The sequence below is a fragment of the Lissotriton vulgaris genome, chromosome 8 (genome assembly GCF_964263255.1).
Source record: "Lissotriton vulgaris chromosome 8, aLisVul1.2, whole genome shotgun sequence".
NCBI lineage: Eukaryota > Metazoa > Chordata > Amphibia > Caudata > Salamandridae > Lissotriton > Lissotriton vulgaris.
In genome coordinates this window covers 1333981280-1334004555 of record NC_141696.1, presented here as the reverse complement: position 1 = coordinate 1334004555, position 23276 = coordinate 1333981280, and the positions used below count along the sequence as shown (strand labels likewise).

The following is a 23276-nucleotide window of genomic DNA, read 5'->3' as shown; positions in this document are numbered from 1 at the left end:
CATAATAACCTTTACTCACATGTAGCACAAGTATTACTTACTCTTGCGGTCATGTTGCCGGACTCGTTGGATATGAGAGCGGCTTGACTTCTAGATGTGAGACACGGAGAAACCTGAATACTGAGTCTTAATAGAACGCAGAGAACGATACAGGATTATACATACGAGAAGCTGCTCGCAATAGAAACCCATTGTGGTCCGGAATTATCACCACAATTCAAAGGCGTGCTACACGGAATATCTAGCCTTGAGGAAGTCTTGGGACAACATCCCTTGCGCGACGAAACACGTGTTGGCTGTTGAGAGCTGATGTGGAAGCCTCAATGAATAAATACCAAAAAGAAGAACATAAAATGTTTACACTGGTGTTTTACTGTGTGATACATTACTAATTACTTGTTGGTGTTAAAATTGGGAAATCGTATTTAGAATTGACGTGTCCTTGGGAGTGAATTCCACTTTGTGCTAGCTGAGGCTTCTGTCTGTGGAGGTTGGTGGTTCTCCACACCCTGCAGCACCATCCAAGCCAATAGAGAGATCAAAGATTAACTGTGTGATTCTGCCCAGTGGCGCCATACACCTATTCCCAATACCACATTTCGGAGCATTGAACAATGCAGTGGGGTTGACCGGAACATTTACCAATAACTAACCTTGCAAACACAAGTCAGTTCAGGAAAGGGACTGAATCAGTCATTCTTTCTCCATCTTCCTGCAGAACATCATTGGATGGTGCAAAAAGAATCTGCTATAATGCATGAGAAATGTAGTGAGCAGAAATGGGTTGAACTGTGCCACACTTTTTATACCTCTAACACTTATTAGCAGTACATATACGAGCAGAATCCTTCACTGTCAACTATCAGTGACAACGATATTCCCTTATTAAGAGACACAGGGTAGGTACCCTCATCTTCATGTTTATTATTTTTATTACCCCTCACTGATTTTGTTATCAGATGTACAGACAAGCAGCACGCAATGACAGACTTTTGTTACTCGACTACAGGGAGACTACCGCTCACCCACTGCACTTCTAGGATGTCACTCGCCACATGCTATTGCATGGCATTAGACGGAAAGGTCTACATTTGAAGAACACACAACAAGGAAAACACATATAAACAGGCTCTCAGTCTGACCTCCAGGCACCATTACAGTGGATGGAGGACAATCAGGCAGCAAAACTCGCACTATCTCTCTTGAGGATTTACGTGGTATCAATTTTGTTATTGATGTATTATCGCAAACCCCGTATACACTTTCTTCTATTACAATGTATGTTATTAAATGTTCAAGAGAAGTAACAATACACAGGTATTGTATAATTACTTAGCTCTCTGTAGGCTGTCTGTGCCTGAAGAAACAACAAGAATGAGCCCTAATAGGTTTTTGTATTTGCAACTAGAATAGTTATCTATTTATCACAATACTCAGGGCCCCATTTACAAACGTAAACATAGACCTGAAGTCGAATTTAGACCTGAAATCTAAGGTTAGGCCTAAAGTCTAAGGTTAGACCTGAGGTTTAACTTTAGATTTGTAGGCTAACTGTAGACCTAAAGTCTAACTTTAGACCTGAAGCCTAACTTTAGTCCTAAAGTTTAGACTTCAGGTCTAAAGTTAGGCGTCAGGTCTAAAGTTAGACTTCAGGTCTAAAGTTAGACTTTAGTTCTAAAATTAGAATTCAAGTCTAAAGTTCGAATTTAGGTCTAAAGTTATACTTTAGGTCTAAACTTAGATTTTAGGTCTAAACTTAGACTTCAGGTCCAAGTTTACCTTTGTGAATCGGGCCCAGATTAAATATCTACGAAAGATAAGATCAATATTAAAACAATAAAAAATGAATAAAGATGACATCACAACATGATGTCCCATAGATAGGAAAAGTTGAATGACGGAGAGTGCATGTATTAACTTTTACACGTCAGTCAGTCAATAAAACTTTATTCGGTTTTTTACAACCATAAAAGTATACAAATAGGCAACATATCATACAGTAAAATAAGTAGGTCAGAATCATAGAATACTCACTACGCATTCTTAAGCCTATAATCAGTAAGTCTTTAAAAAAAATAGTTTAATTTATTAAAACCAACAATTTCATTTTTAAGGCACCTAGTCTTTCAAATATCTCTAGACACATTACTTTTTTCCTTTTATAACTCTTTCTCCTCGTAACTTAGAAGATCTAACCCCCATCAGTACTCCTTACATTTACGGAGCTCTTTAACTTTTTTAATGTATTTCCCCATGGCACAAGCTATATCTAAAATTGATAATTTCCACTAATAATGCACAGCTTGCATCCTATTTTTAATATATTTTTTTTTAAATCGGATATAAAATCTCTCTTCGCATTTCTAAGACCTTCGGGCAATCCAATAATATATGCAAAATATCACAAGTAGTTCCTAAAGTGCAGGTGCATTTTCCTTTGCTGTTTATCATTGAGTTTTTTACTCTTTTGTTTGCGTAGCAAGAATTTACCCCAATTCTCAATCTTAGCACTTCACGCCTTAGCAAACAACTAGGTAGCCTGTCAATATAGGGATAGTGTAGTTCATTTTGCCACTCTGAGGCCATATGGGAAAATTAGCTTTTCTGCGAGAGGTATTCTTGGTCCTGGGTTCGAGAAATTTCCTTTCCCAGTTCCTTCTTATCTATCTTTAAGTAGAGGGACTGAGAGCATAACTTTAGCTTTAACATACCACACGCTTCATTGATTGTGGCTCTAGTCTCTTTTGCCCAGGTCAGCTCACTGTTGGCAATTTCGTTCTTACACCATTGTGAGATTTTTTTGGTTCTTGCCTGATCCCAAGCACTGCCACAAACGCAATAAAGCCATGCAGGCTATTATACCCCATGAGGTGTTTCTCAATTCTAGTTTTGCTGCCTGTATCATGGATGATCTAGGCAGCAAGAATAGACTTTTAAGAATGTTTCCCTCCTCTTTGTTCCATCCATTTTTGCCACTCAGATAGCGTACCTCTGCACCACACAAGAATTGTGGAGGGACCATTGTAGATAGGCCTTTAAAACTGGTCTATCACACATTTCCCCGTACACACTATTGAATCTTTTTAATCCCTTCACTGAAGCCGATGCCATCATTTTTAGTGCATCAAGATGGGTATGACATTGCAGGCTACTCTCAAACCTCATACCCATATATCTGTATTCTGCTACTTTTTCCAGCATCTCCGTGCCAAGATACCAGGAGAACCTTGTTTTTCTTCTTCCAAAACATAGGGTATTGGTCTTCTCCATGTTAACAACGAATTTTTTGATTTGGCAGTATTCCTTAAACATGTTTAATTTTCTTTGTAGACCAATCTCCGTCTGCTCCATAATTACCAGATCATCAGCGTATAGTAACCATGATGTATGATTTCCACCTAGTTTCGGGCTTGCCCCTCTAACATCACTTAATTTTAGGAGCAGGTCCGCTATAAACAGAGAGAAAAGCAGGGGGGCAAGTCCGCACCCCCTGTCTCAGCCCATTACCATTCTGGATCTTCCGAGACAAACTTCCATCTTCATCCATGATTATCTGGCCCCTTTATGCCGGCATTGGATCAAGGCCAATAGATCACCTTGGATATTATACTCTAACAAGGTCATCCACAGCTGCTCCCTGTTCACAAGATCGAATGCTGCGCAGAAGTCCACAAAGCAGCAGAACAAACTGCTCCTCTGCTCGATCGACCTCCGCGCAATGGACCACCAGAGAGCAAAACAGTGGTCAACCATTGAGTGTCCCTCTTTAAACCCTCCCTGTTCTGAGGGCACTATCTGTTTTTTATCTGTCCAGTCCTCAGGCAATCCCAGAATTACTTTAGCAAATACTTTTTGACCTACATCCAGGAGGTTTATTAATCGATAATTTTTTGGGGCATTTACGCCGACTTTTTTGCGTATAGGTCTTACAATTGCTCTTTTCCAACTTTCTGGCACAACACCTGTGTTAACCACATCCGCGCTAGTTGAATTCTCCTTCTGTGCTGAGATTTTAAAAAACCCATGCTCCATGACGAGCTGGGCTCGTCATCAGTGTGCGAGGAGGCTACACCATGACGAGCCCAGCTCGTCATGAGCCTGGAAGGGGTTAAGGATCCCCTGGAACATAGTCGCAAAGAATTCTGACCACCACTCCAGCTTAGTTTTTATAATAACTGCCAGCAGGATATCTGGGCTGGCTGCACGAGTTAAGTTTAGCCTAGATATTATATTCCTAATGTGCCTTGGGGAAAAATTATCTTTTACTTCTTTCCTTACGCCTGGCCATGCAATTGTGTTAATTTTTCCGTCCTTGGCCACTTCCCATAGATTTCCCCTAGATAGTCCACCCATTTATCCAGTATTGGGGTATCTTTCACATGCCTGAATCATTCCCTGTCGCCGAGGCGGGAGTCCCACAGTAATAATAAATACAAAAGCAGTGCCTTAGTAAGAAACTGCAGTAGGCTGACAAGACTATAGGCCCAAAAAGGCCCAAAGCTTAGTAGCCTATCTACCTCATTATACGAAAAGAACTGAAAAATAGTTCCAACCAATCAGATGCCAGCACCCTCTAGAACCTTCCCAGCAGAGGCAGTTCTCCTCAGATTTTCACCGCACGTCGTGTTGAAGGGAGTCTCCCTGAGTGCCTACTCAGTTTTCTACTTTTTCTCTTATGATGTCTGAAAAGAAAGCTCTCTTCAAAGCTTGCAGGACCTTTGATTAAAAGAGGGTACATGTAGATGATCAGCATAAAGACTGCATCTACTGTCTACATCCTAACCATGTTGTTAAGGATTGTAGGATTTGTAGAACCTTCCCTGCCAAAACCATCAGGGACAGGGAGGCAAGGGTTCTTTTATGGCTCAAATCATCTTCTACAGATGAAGAGGATAGAGCCTCTACTTCCAGCAAAAGATCCAGATCCAAAGACAGCTCTTCTCTTGAGGGGAGGAAACATCACAAATCCTCTCATAGAGCTTCAGATCCCACAAGGAGGTCGTCTTCTTCTCTTTCTGGATCACCTTTATCTCTTCCTTCAGAGTCTTCCAAATCTTCAGCTACAAAAACAGTGAGTAAAGCCCAGATCAAGACTATTTCTCTGGTGTCTTCTCACACAGTTTCTGTGACTTCTTCTACTTCAAGTACTTCATCTACAGTCTCTACAAGAGCTATAACCTCTCCTATTGTGTCTTCAAACATTTCTACTGCTAAGAAGTCTTTTGGGACTAAGGAATCCTCTTCTGTCACTCCTTCATCTAAATCACCATCGACGGCAGCGTCAACGTCAATCCCATCAATGACGGGTCCTTCATCTACAAAGTCATCGTCGACAAAAACCCTGTTGATGTCAAAGTCATCGTCGACGAAAAGCTCGTTGACGTCAAAGATATCGTCGACGAAGAGTCCGTTGATGGCAGTCCCATCAACAAAGAGCCCATCGTTGGTAGTCCCGTCAATGGCGGTCCCGTCGATGACAGCCCCGTCAACGGCGGACCTGTCGACGGTGGCCATCGACGACATCCCCGTCGACGGTATCCCCGTCGACGAAGATTCCATCAACAGCAGCCCCGTCGAAGACGTTTCCGTCGACGACGAGCCCGTCGACAAAGAGTCCATCAACGACATCATTGTCAACGGCTCAGTTGTCTATTACGCTTTTGGTCAAGATGCCCCCTTCGACGAAGAGTCCATTAATGACCAGAAGTTACCTACAAGAACTTGGTCAGCAATTTCACAGGTATCTCAGGCGTCGCCTGTTATGTACACCCATTTTCAACTGAAAATGTACCATAGGCAAGACTATACTAATATATCTTGGCTGTTACCATCACACATCTTGGAGACATATGTGGAAGAAGAGGAATCTGATGAGGTAAGGACTAAAATACTGGACGGCTTACGATGGTGAGTTACTATTTGGTAAACATATAGATGACGCTTTGCTGACCATCAAGACAGATACGGACACAGCTCAATCACTGGGTACCCTACAGTATAAAAGAGGATCTTTCATAGGATCAAGAGGTTGTGGTATTTCCTCTAGAGGAAATTACCACAATCAACAAAACAGGCAATACCAATCTCAATATAAGCAGCCTTATTACCAGTCCTCTTACAGGCAGTCATCTTCAAGCAATTTCTCTCATCAGGGCGGACGACGACGGTCAAATAATCAAGGCCTTGACTCAAATAAAAGACAATGAGCTTTGCCGGCCACCTGTCAAATCTTCTCCCCTCCCTGTGGGCGCAAAGATAGTTGTATAACGTTTCAACGCATGCTTTTACCACGCATGCCTTTACAACGTAAGTATTACAACGCAAGTCGTTACAACGACTTGCGTTGGGGGGCGCTGGATAGTAGAATAGTTTAATTTTCTATTCCAACTCCAGTCCCCGCGGATAGTAGGGAAGGTGTTGGATAGAAAATTAAACTATTCCTTATCCAACAGCGCCCTCCAGCGAAAGCCGTTGTAACGACTTTCGTTGTAATTCCTGCGTTGTAATGGTAGTGCCTGGTAAAAGTTTAGTTGTAAACGATGTTCCCTGCAAAGATCTCAGCCTTTTTCCAACAATGGCAGCACATCACATCAGATCAGTGGGTCCTCGACCTTGTTCAAGGAGGTCACACTCTAGAGTTCTTAAGGAAGCCACCTACGAATCCCCCTAGGGTCCCCCTCCCCTCGTCTTAGGTTACTGTTCAGAGAAGCTTTAAACCATTTCCGCAAGAATGCGATAGGAAAAGTTCCAATCTCACAAAAAGGGAAAGGATTCTACTCTTGTTTCTTTCTCATAAGGAAGAAATCGGGGGAGTGGCGCTCGATTCTCGATTTTTCTGAAGAAGCAGAGTTTTCGAATGGTGACGCTGGCAGATGTGTTGAGCTGTCTCACCGAAGGGGACTTTATGGCTTCTCTAGACATGGAAGACGCTTACTTCCATATCCCTATACATCCCAAACATCGCAAATACCTAAGATTCACAGTGGCTGGCGTCCACTTTCAATTCAAGGTACTCCTGTTCGGACTGAAATCGGCACCGAGAATATTCACAAAATGCCTAGCTCCAGTCTCTGCCACTCTGAGGTCTCGGGGTATTCAAGTCTTCCCATACCTCGACGACTGGCTGCTCAAAGGACAATCAAAGCAGGCTACGAGACCGGCTGTCAAAAGTTGCCTTCATCTATTCTCAAATCTGGGACTCACGCTCAATGCAAACAAGTCACAGTTGCAACCTCTCCAAGTTATAACTTTTCTGGGAGTAGCACTAGACACCAAACAGTGCAAGGCATTCTTGTCAGAAGATCGTCATAAAGTTACAAAGCCTGGCAAAGGTAATTTCAAGTAGAAAGTCAGTTTCTGTCCGAACATTCGCTTCTCTTCTGGGCATGTGCTCTTCGGCGATCAGCTTAGTCCCGCTTGCGAGGCTCAGGATGAGACCTCTGCAGGAGGAGCTGCATCGGTAATGGCAACAGGCCAGAGGGCCATTCGACGATTCCATAAAGGTGACCTCACGAATGATACATGCTCTTCACTGTTGGTCAAAAAGAAGCAATCTATCTCCGGGTCTCACGTTCCTGAATACTCCCCCAGAGTTTGTCCTGACCACGGATGCATCCATGGAAGGTTGGGGTGGACATCTCCAAGACCTTCAAATTCAAGGACGATGGTCTCAATAATATCAGCAAAAGCACATCAACAGTCTCGAACTACGAGCCATCTTTCTTTATCTACAGGCATTCCTCCCGAGAATCGCAAACTCCTCAGTGCTGGTGTGTACGGACAATACCACCAGCATGTATTACATCAACAAGGAGGGGGGAACGAGGTCTCTCTCTCTATTACAGGAAGCTCAAGAGATGTGCGAGTGGATTATAAAGCATGGCATAACCCTCAGAGCACAAAATGTCTAGGGAATTCAGAATTCTCTGGCCGACAATCTCAGCAGATCTCTCACAGGATGTCATGAGTGGGAGCTGGAACAAGAGCAGGTGAAGAGGATCTTCTGGTTGTGGGGCACGCCAACCCTGGATCTGTTTGCAACACGACAGAACAGCAAATGCCTTTATTATGCCAGCAGATTTCCTCAACGGGGATCAAGAGGGAATGCCATGTCCATGCGATGGTTAGGGATTTATGCGTACGCTTTTCCCCCAATACCATTGATACCGAGAGTTCTGCAAAAAATGAAGAGGGATCATTGCAGTCTCATCCTAATTGCTCCTCGCTGGCCGAGGCAGTATTGGTTCCAAGAGTTATTCCTGTTGTCACAACAGTGTCCTGTTTGTCTAAAGCCAACACTCACAATGCTGACGAGAGAGAGAGGTTAGATTCTACACCCGGATCCACAGTCGCTTCACTTGCAGGCCTGGCTCTTGACTTCTTAGAATTTAAGGATCTCAAAATTTCTCAGGACTGTAGAGATATTCTAAAGCCCGTGCTCAAAGCACTATCAAGACATATTGCTTTAAATGGAAGCGTTTTTGTCATTGGTCTGAAACAAATAATGTTTATCCACTCCAGGCTCCACCAGAGGATATCCTTCTGTACTTACTATCCTTAGCTAATGCAGGTCTAGTATTCTCATCTATCAAAGTCCATCTCGCTACGATTTCTAGATTCAGAAAGAGTCCTAACAGACAATCACTCTGTTCATCGTCAATTATCAAACATTTTTTAAAAGGGCTTTTACGGGCTTTTCCTCCAATTCGACCTCCACCTTCGGAATGGGATCTCAATACAGTTTTATCTCAATTAATGAGAAGACCATTTGAGCCAATTCACAAAGCCGAGCTCAAGTTCTTAACCTGGAAGGTGGCACTTTTATTAGCTCTCACTTCGGCCCAGAGGGTTAGCGAAATCCAGGCTTTCACAATTTCGGAACCCTTTCTGCAGTTCACTAAAGGTTACGTCACGCTACGAACAAATCCCAAATTCATTCCTAAGGTACCGTCTCAATTCTATCTAAACCAACCTGTAAAGTTGGAAACCTTCTTCCCGGATCCAGTTACACCGGCGGAAAAGGCATTACACTCTCTTGATGTAAAACATTGCTTGAAGTACTACCTTCAAAAGACTAAGGATATCAGACTATCTAATCAGTTATTGGTTGCTTATGGTCAAGCCACATTAGGACAAGCCATGAAAAAAGCAACTGTAGCCAGATGGCTGTCTTCTATCATACAATTTTGCCATGATAAATCCAACAAACCTTTGCACAGAAAGGTCAAAGCACATTCCACCGGAACTAGGTCTGCTTCTACAGCCTTATTTGCTGGGGGCACATTGGAGAATATTTGTCGTGCTGCGACATGGAAGAATGTCCACACGCTTACGAAGCACTACTGCTTACAGTCTGCGTCGCAGGACGATGCAGCAGTGGGACAAGCTGTTCTTCGACATCTCCTTCATTATGGTTAGACTTTTAATTGTTTCTCATATTGCATTTATGATGTTTAAGTATGATCATATTCACTGTAATGTTTCTGGTTGTCAAATATTGTTTTAATATGCAGTATGTTAAATGGCTATAATTATTTTATTTCAGAATGTTCTACATGGGCATGTATTTATATATATTCCACTGCTCTATAGCCTGCCGGATGTGTGGGGGATAAGTAGATTTACGCTTTGTCTCCCACCTTCCGCGAAAGACATTATTGGGCTTACTGCTTGCTATTCTGAATCAGAAATGTGAATCTATGAAAGATATCCCAATACTGGATAAGAAAAGTTATCCAGTATTGGTATCTTTCATAGATTCATATGCACCAACCCTCCTCCCCGGCAGGACAGTTCTCTAATGGGAATACATACTTCTCACTTGTGCTAAGGAAAATCTGAGGAGAACTGCCCCTGCTGGGAAGGTTCTAGAGGGTGCTGGCATCTGATTGGTTGGAACTATTTTTCAGTTCTTTTCGTATAATGAGGTAGATAGGCTACCAAGCTTTGGGCCTTTTTGGGCCTATTGTCTTGTCAGCCTACTACAGTTTCTTACTAAGGCACTGCTTTTGTATTACCGTGGGACTCCCTACTCGGCGACGGGGAATGATTCAGGCAAGGGAATCTATGAAAGATACCAATACTGGATAACAGTAGTTACAGGTAAGTAACTCATTTTCTTATCCTCTGGCACCGAGCACTGCAGGGACCCTAAAACTTTACCGGTGCATTCCTGTACTAGTTTCCAGAAGCCTTTCAAATTTTTTTCTTCGATTACCTCTTGTGAGTTCGCCCAACATGTGTCCTTATACATTCTTTTTTTGTTCCTAATGACTGCTTTATATTTTGACCTTAGTTCCTGAAGGTTAAGTAACAGTTTGTCGTTGTGTCTACCTCTAAGGCTTCTTTCCTTTTGCCTAATGCTAGCAAATGCTAGCTTTTGGTTTACGGCAATCCTCATCAAACCATGGACTATTATTAATGTGAGATTTTTCCTTACTTGCTGTCTCAGGTTTACCACATTTAATTTTTATCCGAAGGCAGTCTACCAATTGCCTTATGATATGTTCCTATCAGATGTTATCAACCTCAGATGGTGATTTTTCTAATGTGAGTGTCAACGGGACTGCACATAGTTTTTTAATATGTTCTTCCGTAATGTGGGTTGTGAGTCGCTTACGGTATTCTACCTGTACTTGAATGGCTGTTTGTCTCTGAGAAACCCTTTTTCAGTATAGTTTTATCAACAATGGGTAATGATCACTACCTTCTACCCTTACTACTTCAAAGTGCTTGATTAGTTCAAAGCTCCATGCATGTGTAAAAACGTAATCTATAGGACACATTTGCTGCCCTATTGTAAAAGTGCGCTTACCCGGCTGATCAGCTTTCATTCTACCATTTACACATACCAGGCCCATAGAGCCCAACAATTGTCCAAGCGCCACTTTTTGGGGTGAAATGTCACTCATGGGTAACTTAGCGGTCTCTATATTATAGGCTCCTAACAATTCTCTGCACCATGAGTCTGTTTTAGGGGATTTAATCTGTGGTTAAAGTCGCCCAACATCTGGAACACATCTTTCGGGTAGGTATCACATATGACCTTCATATGAATGAATGAGTACAGATTTGTATAGCGCTGGCTACCCGGGGGCATCCCAGCGCTTTAGACCCATCTCAGACAAATCACTCAGCAGAACAGGAAGGTCTTCAGCCGCTTTCTAAACTCTAAATGATTAGGCTCAAGCCGCAGGTAATCGGGCAGCTGATTTCAACTTTTTGCTGCCTGTACTGCAAAACGTCGACCCCCTGTACGAGAACACTTGATCCTCGGGGCAGAGAGCAAATTGTGGTGGTTGGATCTAAGAGCTCTGGGCCCTTGATGGTGCCTCAGGAAAGGGCACAGAATGGCAGGGCCCTTGTTGATTATTGATTTATGGGCCATACACAAGGCCTTAAACTGGATCCTTTCCTGAACAGGTAACTAGTGTAGAGCCCGGATGGCCGTCTTTGCCGAGCTGTGTCTAGGGACATCCATAAGCATTCGGGCTGCGCAGTTCTGGACTGACTGGAGTATCTTAATGGTCCCTAATGGTGCCCCCAAGTAGACCGCGTTCGCATAGTCAAGCCGCGAGAGGATCAAGGACTGAACCAGGATCCGTCTTGCCTCGAACGGAAGAAGGGTCAGGACCTTCTGTAGGATCTTCAGAAGGCCGTAACAGGTAGCGGCGACCTTACGGGCTTGAACTTGAAAACTAAAGGTGGGATCAAGCCACACCCCCAGACTTTTAATTTGCTCCTTCGGGGGAGGGGGGTGGACCCAAACAAATGGGCCACCAAGCGTCAAGATTCATGGGGGCCTTATATCCCAGCATCATAATCTCTGTTTTTGAACCGTTAAGTTTCAGAAAAGAGGTGTCCATCCAATCGAGGACCTTGGTGAGACACGGGGAAAGGTTATTGACCCCGGACTCCACAGCATCTGCCCTAGCCAGGGAAACCACCAACTGCGTATCGTCGGCGTAGGTGACCAATTGGATTCCCCAGGGAAGGACCTCATTAGCCAGGGGCCTCATATCTTTTTTTAAACTTTCCAGGTCCACCTTCTAATCATTTCCCTTTCCCTTCTGGATTAATACATTAACAATACATAAACCTTCATAGCGTGGGTCATTATTCAGTGTCAGTACTCGGCTACCTAGTGCCCACTTACATTTAAATTCGAGGGATTCTATTTTCCTTGCAATCTTCGTTGATACTAACATCAGTTGACCACCTGACGGTCTACCAAAGGAGTTTTTCCTAGCTGGTTTCAAATGGTGGGTAAACCCTTCTGTAACGGGTTTCGTTGCACAGCCAAGTCTCCTGTAGACACACAATGTCATTATTCTTAAGAATGTTTGTAAAACTTTCCTGGAGCACTATTCTTTTATAACCATTGATATTCCAAGATAATATAGACAGGCTGTGTGACGACCCAAGCTCCTTGTCAATTTATTTCACTCAGGTACCCATCTTCTTCATATTCCATGCATGCTAACTCTCTGTATCTATTCCCGACCAACACGTCTTCATCAACACACCCTAGTTCCTTAGGGGCTATTGTAATTTTGAGTTCTTCCTTCTTACCCCAACCAGAGTTAATCATTCTTAATAGCCGCACACCAACCCAGCATGGTTCCTGAGAATAGGTTTCTCCTGTTTATCAGTTGGCATTTCCTCCCTTTTTTTTATTCTAATGCCTTCCTTCAACATCTCGGGTTTTGCATTTTCCAGTGCTTATTTTACTAGTGCTGAGTGAAGAAGAACCGTAGTTACTTCTCCCCCTTTGTTGTTTGCTATAAACCCTACTTCTTTAAGGTCTTCTGTGCTAACATATTTTAAGCTTGCACATTTTGAGAATGAAGAGAGGAGTTGAGCGCAATTTAGGGGGTTTAGTTTCCTAGCTCTTTTTCCACATTTTCCCTTCCCGGTAGGCTCCAAGAAGAGCCACAGGTCAAAGTATCTTTCAAACTGTATTCCTGGTGGGCGTCCATCTTTTATATCTACCATTCTTCGCCTATTTTCTTCTTTCATATTTCTCATCCTACGGCCCCCACCAAGATTGAGGTACTAGGTCCTGCGCCTAGAGGCTTATCCAACCCTCTTACCACGACTCCCACTTTTTCTTCCCCGAGGATTTCCTCAAGGTATCTTTAGAGCTCTTTAGGGCTCTTTTACCTTTTATCCCCCTATTTTGTTGTTCTGGACAACTGGTGGTTACTTCTTTTTCTGCAAAACGTATCTTTTTAGATTCAGGGGTAACTTTCCTACTAGTTGACCTTTGTTCTGGCGTTACTACTTTACCATTAACCTGTCGTCTTAAGAGTTGGCCTTTATGTGGGCATTTTCTCCCCTTACTTGGCCGCTGGATATATTGTTGTTATTCTTCCTTTCCCCACATCTTTTTATGATCATTGGACATCGTGATATATATACCGTTGGCTCATCCTTCTCTGATTTGGTATTCCTTACATCTTCTTCCTCCCCACCAACTTTTGTTTCCTGATAGTCTCCTACTGGCCTGACTAATGAGGGCATTAAACCTTTAATTTGTGTCCACTCCCCAATTATATTCTTAACCTCCACACTTTGTGTTTTTAAGATTTCGTTGTTTAAGACAGAGACCTCTAATATACCCTGCAAGGTTTTCTGAAGCATCAACATAACCTCTAACATAGATGCACTGGAGGTTCCCGTAACCTCCAGGCTATGCAGTGATCGGCATATGAAATCAGTTCCAATGACATAGGAATTTAGTCTTTCTTTCTCTTTGGAACAGTTGTTCATATAGTTAGAGTCTTCCATACGCAGTGATTTACTTGAAGAGGCTTCCTCTTCCTCCTCCACCTCTACTTCAGTGTCTTGTTCAAACAATGACCGAAATAACCTTGCGGAGGAGGATAAACGTGATTCCATAATGATCTTGGAGGTATTAATGTTTGTTTGATTCGGGGAATCCAAACTTAGGGCTGCCGGGTCTTCAGAGGTTGGCGGAATCTCTACAACACTCAACTCCCTTTCGGACCTCTCCTTCCCTTTGAATTGTTTCCCCAAAAAGTCCTTCATCGACTTTGATACTGCCGATACTCCTTTTGCCCCAACTGTCTTCGCTGTCACTGTCTGTGGGGTTGAGTTCAGTGAATGGATGTTTCTCTTCACTAGTTTTTTTCTTCCTGTAGGTGCTGCCTTGCCTCCATTCTCCTCACTCATTCCTTTCGGCATATCAGTCAAATCCTCCATCCCAGGACTTTTAATTCCTGATTGCCATTGCTTTTCTTTTCTTCCTATTACGGCCCTGCATCTCTGATTTAATTTCTTCAAGTGCGGAGCAACACTGAAATGTTCTTTTACCCCAAATTTTCCTGATATTTTCCTGCTATACTATGGGTACTCTTGACCCCAGCTCCACGACACGTATTGAGGTCTATACCTAATTTTTACTTCCTCTTACAAAATCTTTACATGCACTCTATAACTTTAATTCCAATTACCTAAATCTGTGGTCCTACACTCTCCCCACCACCACTTCACTGCCGCTGCTACTCTGCCGCACTACCACTGCAACAATATCTCTGTAGGGCTTGTTATTCCAGTACTAGGTCAATAGTTCCCAGGTGTAGAAACGCTGGTTGAGACCCAGCCAGAACTTACTAACAGGTCCGTTAGCTGGGTAGTCTCCAATCAATTTGTCTCCACTTTGCGCCCAAGGCTTTGTATCAGCTTAGTGTTTCGTATAAAAGCAAAAAAGGAAATGAGGAGCCATCAATTCTCAATCTGAGCCCTCACGGCTCGCTTCTCCCGCTTCAAAAGATCCGTTAAAGTGAATAGAGGCACTTTTTGAGCCCTCGTTGCTCGCGGCACGGCTCGCGGCTTTTGCGTCTCTTGCATCCTCTATCTTGCGGTTTGCATAGTTTAAAACCCTTTTTTCATCTCCACGGCTAGCAATTCGCAGTTTGCGGTTCGCGTCTCCCACTTCTACCGCATCCACCACTTTGCCGCCCACGCTTGTGTACATCCGTTGTGCTCGTCGGATGTAGGGCGTATACTTTGTGGGTATCTGTGCGCATTACAAATGCAAAAAATAAATAAATAAAAATAAATACTGCGTTGTCCGACGGCATTGATTGTGTCAGAAGTAGGAGGTGCTGTGAGGGAGCGTCTTCCGACCAAGATCAGTTAAGCCCAATATCAAAATCAGGGGATAGTTGTAGACTTGATGAAAAAAAAGAGAAGGATCACACGGGACACTGTGGACAGTTCTGGAAACACCTGCTCGCGACTTGCTTTGCTCCGACAACGCTTAAATTCAGTGCGATCTTTTAACGGATATCATTTGCCTGCAATTTTAGCACATCTGGGTTGTATAATTTCCCCACGTGTTTCGTGTTGATTTGCTGTGTTCTCACATTTTGCCACTATGGAAACACCACCTTCTTGAATTTCTTTGACATCAGATGGGCATGTATAATTAATATGTTTTTATTTATTATCTTTACGATCTTCTAGTTTGCATCAATTGTGATCTTTCAACCCAGCGAGTGATGAGTGTTTCCCTATTAGAGAACTGTATGCATGAGCACAAGCATTAGCTAGGTAGGGATCAATGTCAGCTCTAAAGAGAGACTCTCACCGACATTGGCAACATTACTGGTTGACTTTTTTCGTATACATGAGTCATAGTACTCACAGGACTTGCTTGCTTCTTTTTTAAATCTTGTCTGGAGTACTTGTATTAGTAAAAATACATTTCCTTGGTTCTACCCTTAAGGTAATTTTTTTAACTTTGGATCTCTTTGCCAATCCAGTATTACTTTATTAAGGTCTCTTCCATAAATTCCATAAAGAGGTTGAGTTGGTCCAGGTAATAGTACCTTACCAGGATGAGGTAAGGTTGCTTATGATGAAGCATGCCACAAAAGAGTCGCTGAGGTTTTCTTATTCAGACATTCTGGTCTCAATGAGACTCGACTTGCCCGTTGCTGATGTTGGTTGTCGAACTCATTGTGAGATACTGGTAGGCAGGTTGTGTGGCAATGCCCTTTTTCTTCTCACTCTTCTTTTGGTGGAACTAATAAGCATGGGTTACAGGCCTCAGACAACAGTAGAGTTCAAACATTCAGAGTTCCAAATAGTGAAAGGCCTGGATCATCGCCTCTAGCAGATGAAAGTGCTAAAATTATTATACAGCATTAACCCTTTCTAACTTTTAATGTTGCTAGCCATGCCGTCTGTGCATTAAAAAAGATGACATGTTATCAAGAACTTTTATGACCGTTGACTGAGCAGGGAATGCAAATATAAAATTTGGGTTTTACAGAGTCCTTCCTACAAAGGATTATTTTTGGTTGTGGAACTTGGTACGACGTATTGTACTGAGACCTGAAATTGTTTCTGTAAATATATAATCAGTATAAAAGTAAATTTTCTTCAGTAGCTACTGAATATGCTGTATCTGGTAGAGGAATGTCACACTTAACATTCTTACTTTTTCTATTACCACTTGGTGATACACGTAAAAGATGAGACGCTGAGTTTTAAAAAATGTGTTTTCAATTGATATGTGATTGTGGAATTAATTTAATTTCAGAGCATGCAGCCCAGTGTGTAATGGCTGAAAACATGATGGGTGCACCTGCGGAAGAGGGAGACATCCTAGCTGTCATGGAAAGTATGAAAGCAAGTAAACAAAATAGTAAAGCCCAACGACTTGGTATAAGTGCACTGTCGCTTGAAGAACAGAAACTTCTTCATTCGCTTGACCGTCTAAACCAGAGACTGCACTGTGAGTACAGTGTGCATATACATTAAAAACATTTTATTTTTGGAACAAATGATTACCAAATTAAAGAAACATCTGTTGTTGCATACCTAGAGTTTAACATAATTCACTAAATATTCTTATTCTTGTTATTATATTTTTATGTATTATTGACCTTACTTTATTATTGTTACTTGAAGGAAATAACCATCTTTTGCAGTGTGTACACCCAGATTTTTCTGTTTTTGCTGGTAGTAAAACTCTGTGCATTTTACACTCGCTAACCACTGGTAAAGTGCTTTTGCTATGCCTGTCAACTTGATGAAATGGGTATACCCCTAGTTGGCATAGTTAAACTACCATTAATGCCCTGGTTCATGGTAAATGTGTACCCAGGGCCTGTAATTTAGTAGTGGAGTGCTGCACCTATTGTGCCATCCTTTAAAGTCACATTGTAAAACATGACTTCAAGCCTACCATTGTAGCCTGACTGAAGCAGCTTTTAAACTGCAATTCAACCTGTCAAAATATATCCTTTCAAGAGGTGTAAGAATTCCTTATGAATATTAATAAGTCACCCCTTATGCAGGCCTAACTGCCCAGAAAGCAAGTGCATGGTATGTATTCAAATTAGGACAATTGGATATTTATTATTACATAGGCCCTTGGAATGTCTAGGTCCCAAAAGCTATTTTCACTGTGGTAAGGTTGGTTGTTCCATAGGAAAACCTAAGATTTAATATTAAATTTGATAAAGCCATCTCCAAATAGTAAACAGCTATAAAATGTCATTGTTTGACTCTTTTATATTTATTAAAATCACTAGTGAAGTCAGATGTTTAATACATAATAAGGGAAAGGCACTTTTAGAAAGATACCTTAGACCTGCCTGAAGTCTTAGGAAGCTAGTTAGCACTAGGATCTAGCTGTTGCCATCTGGGTGTTTAACCCTGAATGAGGTGTTAAAAACTGCTTCTGGAGCGAAGAGAAACGCTTGGGTATGGGGCGGTGTTTCTATTCCTCTTACAGGATGACCATTTGGGTAGTGCATTCGTCCCCCCGATCAGCCAGGCCCCAGAACTAGTTGGAAATTACCACAGAGGAGAGATCGCTAATTTTCCAGGCAACACCTCTGGGGGTGGGCACACAGGTTCTGTGAAAGGGGAGAAGAGTTTAATTAGTTTATATTTAGGCAGAGAGGGGCACTATAGGAGTGTTTGCTGTGGGGCACAGAGGAAATTCTGCAAAAGCGTGTAGAGTTACCCCTAGGAGCTCCTACCTTATTGGTTCGGGGCCAGGAGCCAAACACACCCACAGGCTAGTGTCAGGCATAAATGATGACATATACAGTGTCCTCCGCACGCATAGTACTAGACTTGAGGAAGATGGGAAGAGGACTGAACCTGCTGTTTGAGACCTGGTAAGATCAGAAGAGGAATAGAACTACAGTACCTAGAACAAAGAAGTGAAATCCAATGGCCATAAGGCTGACCTCCTGTTCAGGGTACAATGGCACAAAAAACTACAAGAGGCCTTTCCTGCAACTGCCAAGATGACCGGTTCCAATTGGACCTGCCCTGGCCCCTGTTATGTGCTTCTGCTAGAGTGAGTCTTGACTCCAAAGTGCTGTTACTGAGGCCCTGGAACACTAGGCTGTGTCAAAGTGTACTCCTCCTAACATATTGAGAAACCTGGGACTTGTGAACTTTTTTCTTCAAAGACCTCTGGAGGACCGGAAACAACCTGCCAAGCTGATCCAATGAAGGTGCGCTGCCATTGTAGTGAAGATTCAGGTATCCCCATCTCTGTTCTTTTTTGCAGTGAAAACATGGATTTACCAGGACATCTTCGGCTACAGCTTGCAGCCTTTGGCCAGCTAGAGGACTCCAAGTTCCAGAGAAGTGATTAAGTGTGTACATAGAAATAATCATTGCTGCAAAAAGCTTCCAGATGGCGAGGCACCTTTCTAGGGCACGAAAATTTAATTTATACAAAATACTGCCTGCTTGACACTCATTTATAAATTTGCTGGACAGTCCCCTCGTACTTTACTCCATCCCCCTGACGGAATGACAGTCCATTCTCCAAATAATAAATAAAGTCCAAAGTCCAGATGTAAGAATTCTGACCAGGTTGGACAAGGTTTCTATCTGCCCTCCATAACAGTCGGCCTCAAATCGTACCTAGGTCCCAATATTCTGGGAACAGTTGACCGCAGTTAGTGCTTAGCGCTGTGAAGCATAGTGATCACTTGAGGCCTGGCTCAGAGGCTGAGCCAGCACCTGGGCCAGCTCCGCGCCTCCCCAAGTTTCCAGGAGCCAGAGCGGCCTGGCCCAGTTGAGAATTTTTTTTTTATCATCAATTTTATTGGCTTTAAGATCAAACACAAGAGCAGCACAGGCCACTGAATTGATAATACAAGAATTTACTGCAAACACTTTTTGTGGAGCATACAAAATAATTGATGGAAGCACCAACTTGACATGTTACCACTGCACCCGAACTTAAGAGGGAGGATCCGCACACTTAGTCCAGCAGGTTTAGCCATTTATCCCACACTCTGTTATACTTGGCAGGGCACCCTCGGGCTTCGAACAGGGGTTGTTCCTGTGTGGCACATCAGTCCACTCCACAGCACCATTAAGCCATGGTGGGGGGTTTGGCTTGCGCCCAGGAGGCCGTAATGTCCTGCTTGGCCACCGCGAATAAAGTCCCAAGAAATATTTTGTCTGCTCATGAGCCGTCCAGTCCCTTCATTACCCCCAAGACAAGACAAATGGGGTCATGGGGAACTTCCCAGTCCAGGACCTGTGTGAGCTCTGTCTCGATTCCCAACCGATAAGGGGCAAGGCTAGGGCAAGTTCAAATTATGTGGTAAAAGTCTGCAGGTGTATGGCCGCAGTGTCTGAAGTTTGGGGAGGGGCGCAGCCCTGCTCTATGTAAGTGTGCTGGGGTGATGTAGGTTGCGTGGAGGTAGTCTAGTTGAATAGGGCAGAGTCTAGCTGAGGTAGTGACGGTTTTAGGGGCCATGAGTGTGTCACACCAGTCATCGTTCTCCAGAGGAAACCCACCCACCCCTCCCAACGGGTCCGAAGTCGATCAAGAGTTCCCGATCCGTTATTAACAAGGGTGCAGTATATTCGGGAGACCCCAGGCTCCCCATCATGACTTTGGCTTCTAGTGGGCTGAATTCGGGAAGGGATGTGCCTGTCGAAATATGTATGTTGAGGGCATAACGAAGTTGTAGATATTTATAGAACTGAGAAGCGTGAAGAATGTGCCTCCCCTATAAGTCTTGGAATGTCCTAATGTGGCCGCCAACTAAGACGTCAACCAGCAGAGAGATCCCTATGAGGTCCCATTGCTTGAACCCCGAGAGTGCTGCCACCTCACCCAGCCACGTGCCCCGCTAGAGAGGCGTGTGCTAGCTCAGACAGTTGTCCCATCTCATGTTCCTCAAGACAACCCTGGTGGTCGGCGGGATCGCTTTAGGTATGGGGCATCCTTATAGGTACGCCTGCACTTGGGGGAGATCCATATCCCTAAGCTCTGTCATGTAGGCTGGATCGGAACATCCTCCAGTAAACCAATCGTGGATCACAAGGAGCCGGGTGGCCAGATAGTATAGGTGAAGATCGGTCATACCAATACCGCCATCAAAGGGTGGGATCCTGCAACAGGCGAGAGTAATCCGGGGCCTCACCCCACCCATAGAAACCTTGTGATCACTCCATCTAATTCCTTAAACCAACTGCGTGGAAAGTGAAAGGTGGTGTTCTGAATTATGTACAAGAAGTGTGGGTGGATAATCATTTTGAACAACGCTATCCTCCCAAGTGGGTTAAGTGGCAAGGTTTGCCAATGCTTGAGATCGGCTTTACAGACCAGCGGGGTGATGTTCATTGCCCATTTCAGCTCAGGAAGCAGGGTGTCCCAGATACCTAAGTATTTGTATGACTGTCTCCTAATGGGGATGGTGGATTGTCAATTAAAGCACTGCCAGGAGAGGTGGATGGGCACCAGCATTGATTTCGCCGGGTTTAGTCAAAGGCCCAAAAAGCATTCAAAGGCCGTAGGACCTCAAGTCATCTGGAGTCGGAGGTGGCCGGGTCCTCCAGGTAGAGCAGGACATAGTCCATGTATAGGAAGATTTTGACGATGTGGTGGGATCCCCAAGACCAACCCTGGATCCAGCGATCAGAGCGAATGAGGCAGGCTAAGGGCTCCATTGCCAGCGTGAATAAAAGGGGTGAAAGGGGACAACCCTGTTGCGTGCCTCTTTGGATAGGGAACTCCCTGGAGAGGGTTCCGTTGGTCAGCACCCTGGCTCTGGGGTTGGAATAGAGGACTTGTACAAAGCACCGGAACAGCTGCCCAAGCATCAGGCAATATCTGCAGGACATCCTCCAGATATTGCTAGTCCACCGTGTCGAAGGCTTTTTCAAAGTCGTCAAGGAGTAGTGCAAGGTAGGGTGAGAGGAGTTGGCATCCGGCCAGGGCCAGATGGAGGCGTCGTAAACAGTGTCTGGCATAAAGCTGCATTGATCCGCGTGGACCATCTTATGAAGAAAGGGAGGGAGTCTGTGAGCCAGAATTGTGGTGTATATTTTTATCTTCATGTTGATAAGAGAAATTGGGTGAGGGAGAGCGGTTGGGTCTTGGGAATGACAACAATAGTCACCACATCAGTCTCGGATGGGAAGGAGCCAGCCTTGTTAACATGCTGGTAGAGGCGCACAAGATGGGGAACCAACAGGTCTTGATACGTTGCATAGTATTCTTGGGTGAAACCGTTGGGCCCCGGTGTTTTCCTGGCTTTCAGCAGGGAGATCGCGTCATGAATCTCCTGCAGGGTAATGGGGAGGTCCAAGGCCTCCCTTTTTTCCCTTGCGAGGCAAGGGAGCCGGACACCCACTTGGCCGAGCACTTCTGGGAGGACAGTCTCTGGTGAGAGGGTGGAGTACAGCTGGACATAGTAGTCCGCAAATGCCTGTGCGATTGCAGGTGAGGTGCGTTGGATGTTGCCCGAGGGGTCTTGGATTTCAGAACTATCCTGTTAGCGAAGGAGTAGGAAATCAGTCCGTAGCAGACTTCCGTTTTTCTCTCCCCACCCGTATACACGGACAACGAACGAGTGCCACAGTATCTTGCCCGACTCCAAGGAGATCTGCTTGATCTCCTCCCGAATGAGCGCGGGCTGCCTGTCTCGGCGAGCGTCCTGGGACAGAGCCTGGGTTGCCTCCAACCGCATGGTTGGTGCCTCAAGGAGGGTCAGGCGGTCGCTTTGTGCCTTGCGTTTTGCATGGACCCGCCCCCTGGCCACGTTGCAGATAGTGGCTTTACCTGCCTCACAGAGGGTGCCCGGGGAGGGGACTTTATCCATGATTAGTAAGGAAGTAGTGATGCAATTCTACCACTATTGCCTTCTTAACTTTGTCGTCTCGCAGGAATCACACGTTTAGTCTCCACACTGCCTGGGTCGTGTCTGAGGCCTCACCCAGGTGCATGGATAATGCAGAGTGGTCAGAAATTCCCCGGGGAAAGAGGGTTACAGTGGATACCCTATGGCACTCACAGGCAGGCAGGAGGATCAGGTCAATGCAGGAATGCATATGGTGGGCCGCGGAGGTATGAGTGTATTGGGTGTCTCGGGGATTCCAGATCCTCCAGACATTGCACAAGCCAAGTGTGGCTACCCAGTCTATCAGCTTCTTAGCGTGGGCTAGCCTAGCTGGTAGAGTATACCCCTTGCGTCGAGTGCTGGTTGCATAATGGCATTAAAGTCGCCCTCAATCACCGTCTGCCCCAATGGTAGAGAAGAGATTGTGACTATGAGGTGCTGCAAGGTGGAGGTGAGGGTGTTGGTGGAATATATATGGACACCAGATTAAGGATGTTCTCTTCTAGCTTCCTGGACAAGGTCACAAACCTGCCCTGGGAGTCCATCATGACTTGGCCGCGATTGAAAGGTAGCCCCCGATGTATGAGAATCGCAACCCCTTGTGAACCTTGGTCGAACCCAAAGCGCCATAATCTATCAAAATCATATTGTGCAAGGAAGAGGCATTAGGTCTGCAGGAGGTGCGTCTCTTGACGAGGAGTATGTCGGGTGCGTGGCGTTGGGCGTACTTAAGGACCGCTGTTTGCTTGATACGATCCAATAGTCCGTTTACATTCCAAGATTGACGACTGCATTGGGACGGGTGCGCGTGTCGGGATATCTCGAGTAACCCTGGGCGGAGTTGGCGGAGTGGGGCTTCGCGAAGCTACGCGAAGTGGGCGAGAAACTACGCCCACCTCCGCACTCCGCGTAGCCCCACTCCGCAAACACCACCCGGCCGCCAGCCCCGCCACCCGCCTCCCGCCTCCCTCCCGCCCTCCCTAAATACTTTAAATGAAAGGAATAAATTAATTAAAAACGCACTTACCTTGCCGGCCGCTTCCCGCCGCGTCCCCGGGGCTCGCTATCTTCCGTCTTCTTTCGTAATGCGCATGCGCGGGCGGCCGCGCATGCGCATTTCTCACGAGAAAATGC

At 44.6% G+C, this 23276-nt stretch overlaps 1 protein-coding gene across 2 annotated transcripts in view; it reads left to right on the top strand.

Moving 5' to 3' along the window:
- Positions 1–23276, top strand: part of CEP126 (centrosomal protein 126) — a 343370-nt gene that overhangs the window by 302387 nt on the left and 17707 nt on the right. For both annotated transcript variants that reach the window (XM_086935283.1, XM_086935284.1), the window contains one exon: positions 16571–16765. In XM_086935283.1, coding sequence (XP_086791409.1) covers positions 16571–16765 — 195 coding nt within the window. The remainder of the gene's footprint in view (positions 1–16570; positions 16766–23276) is intronic.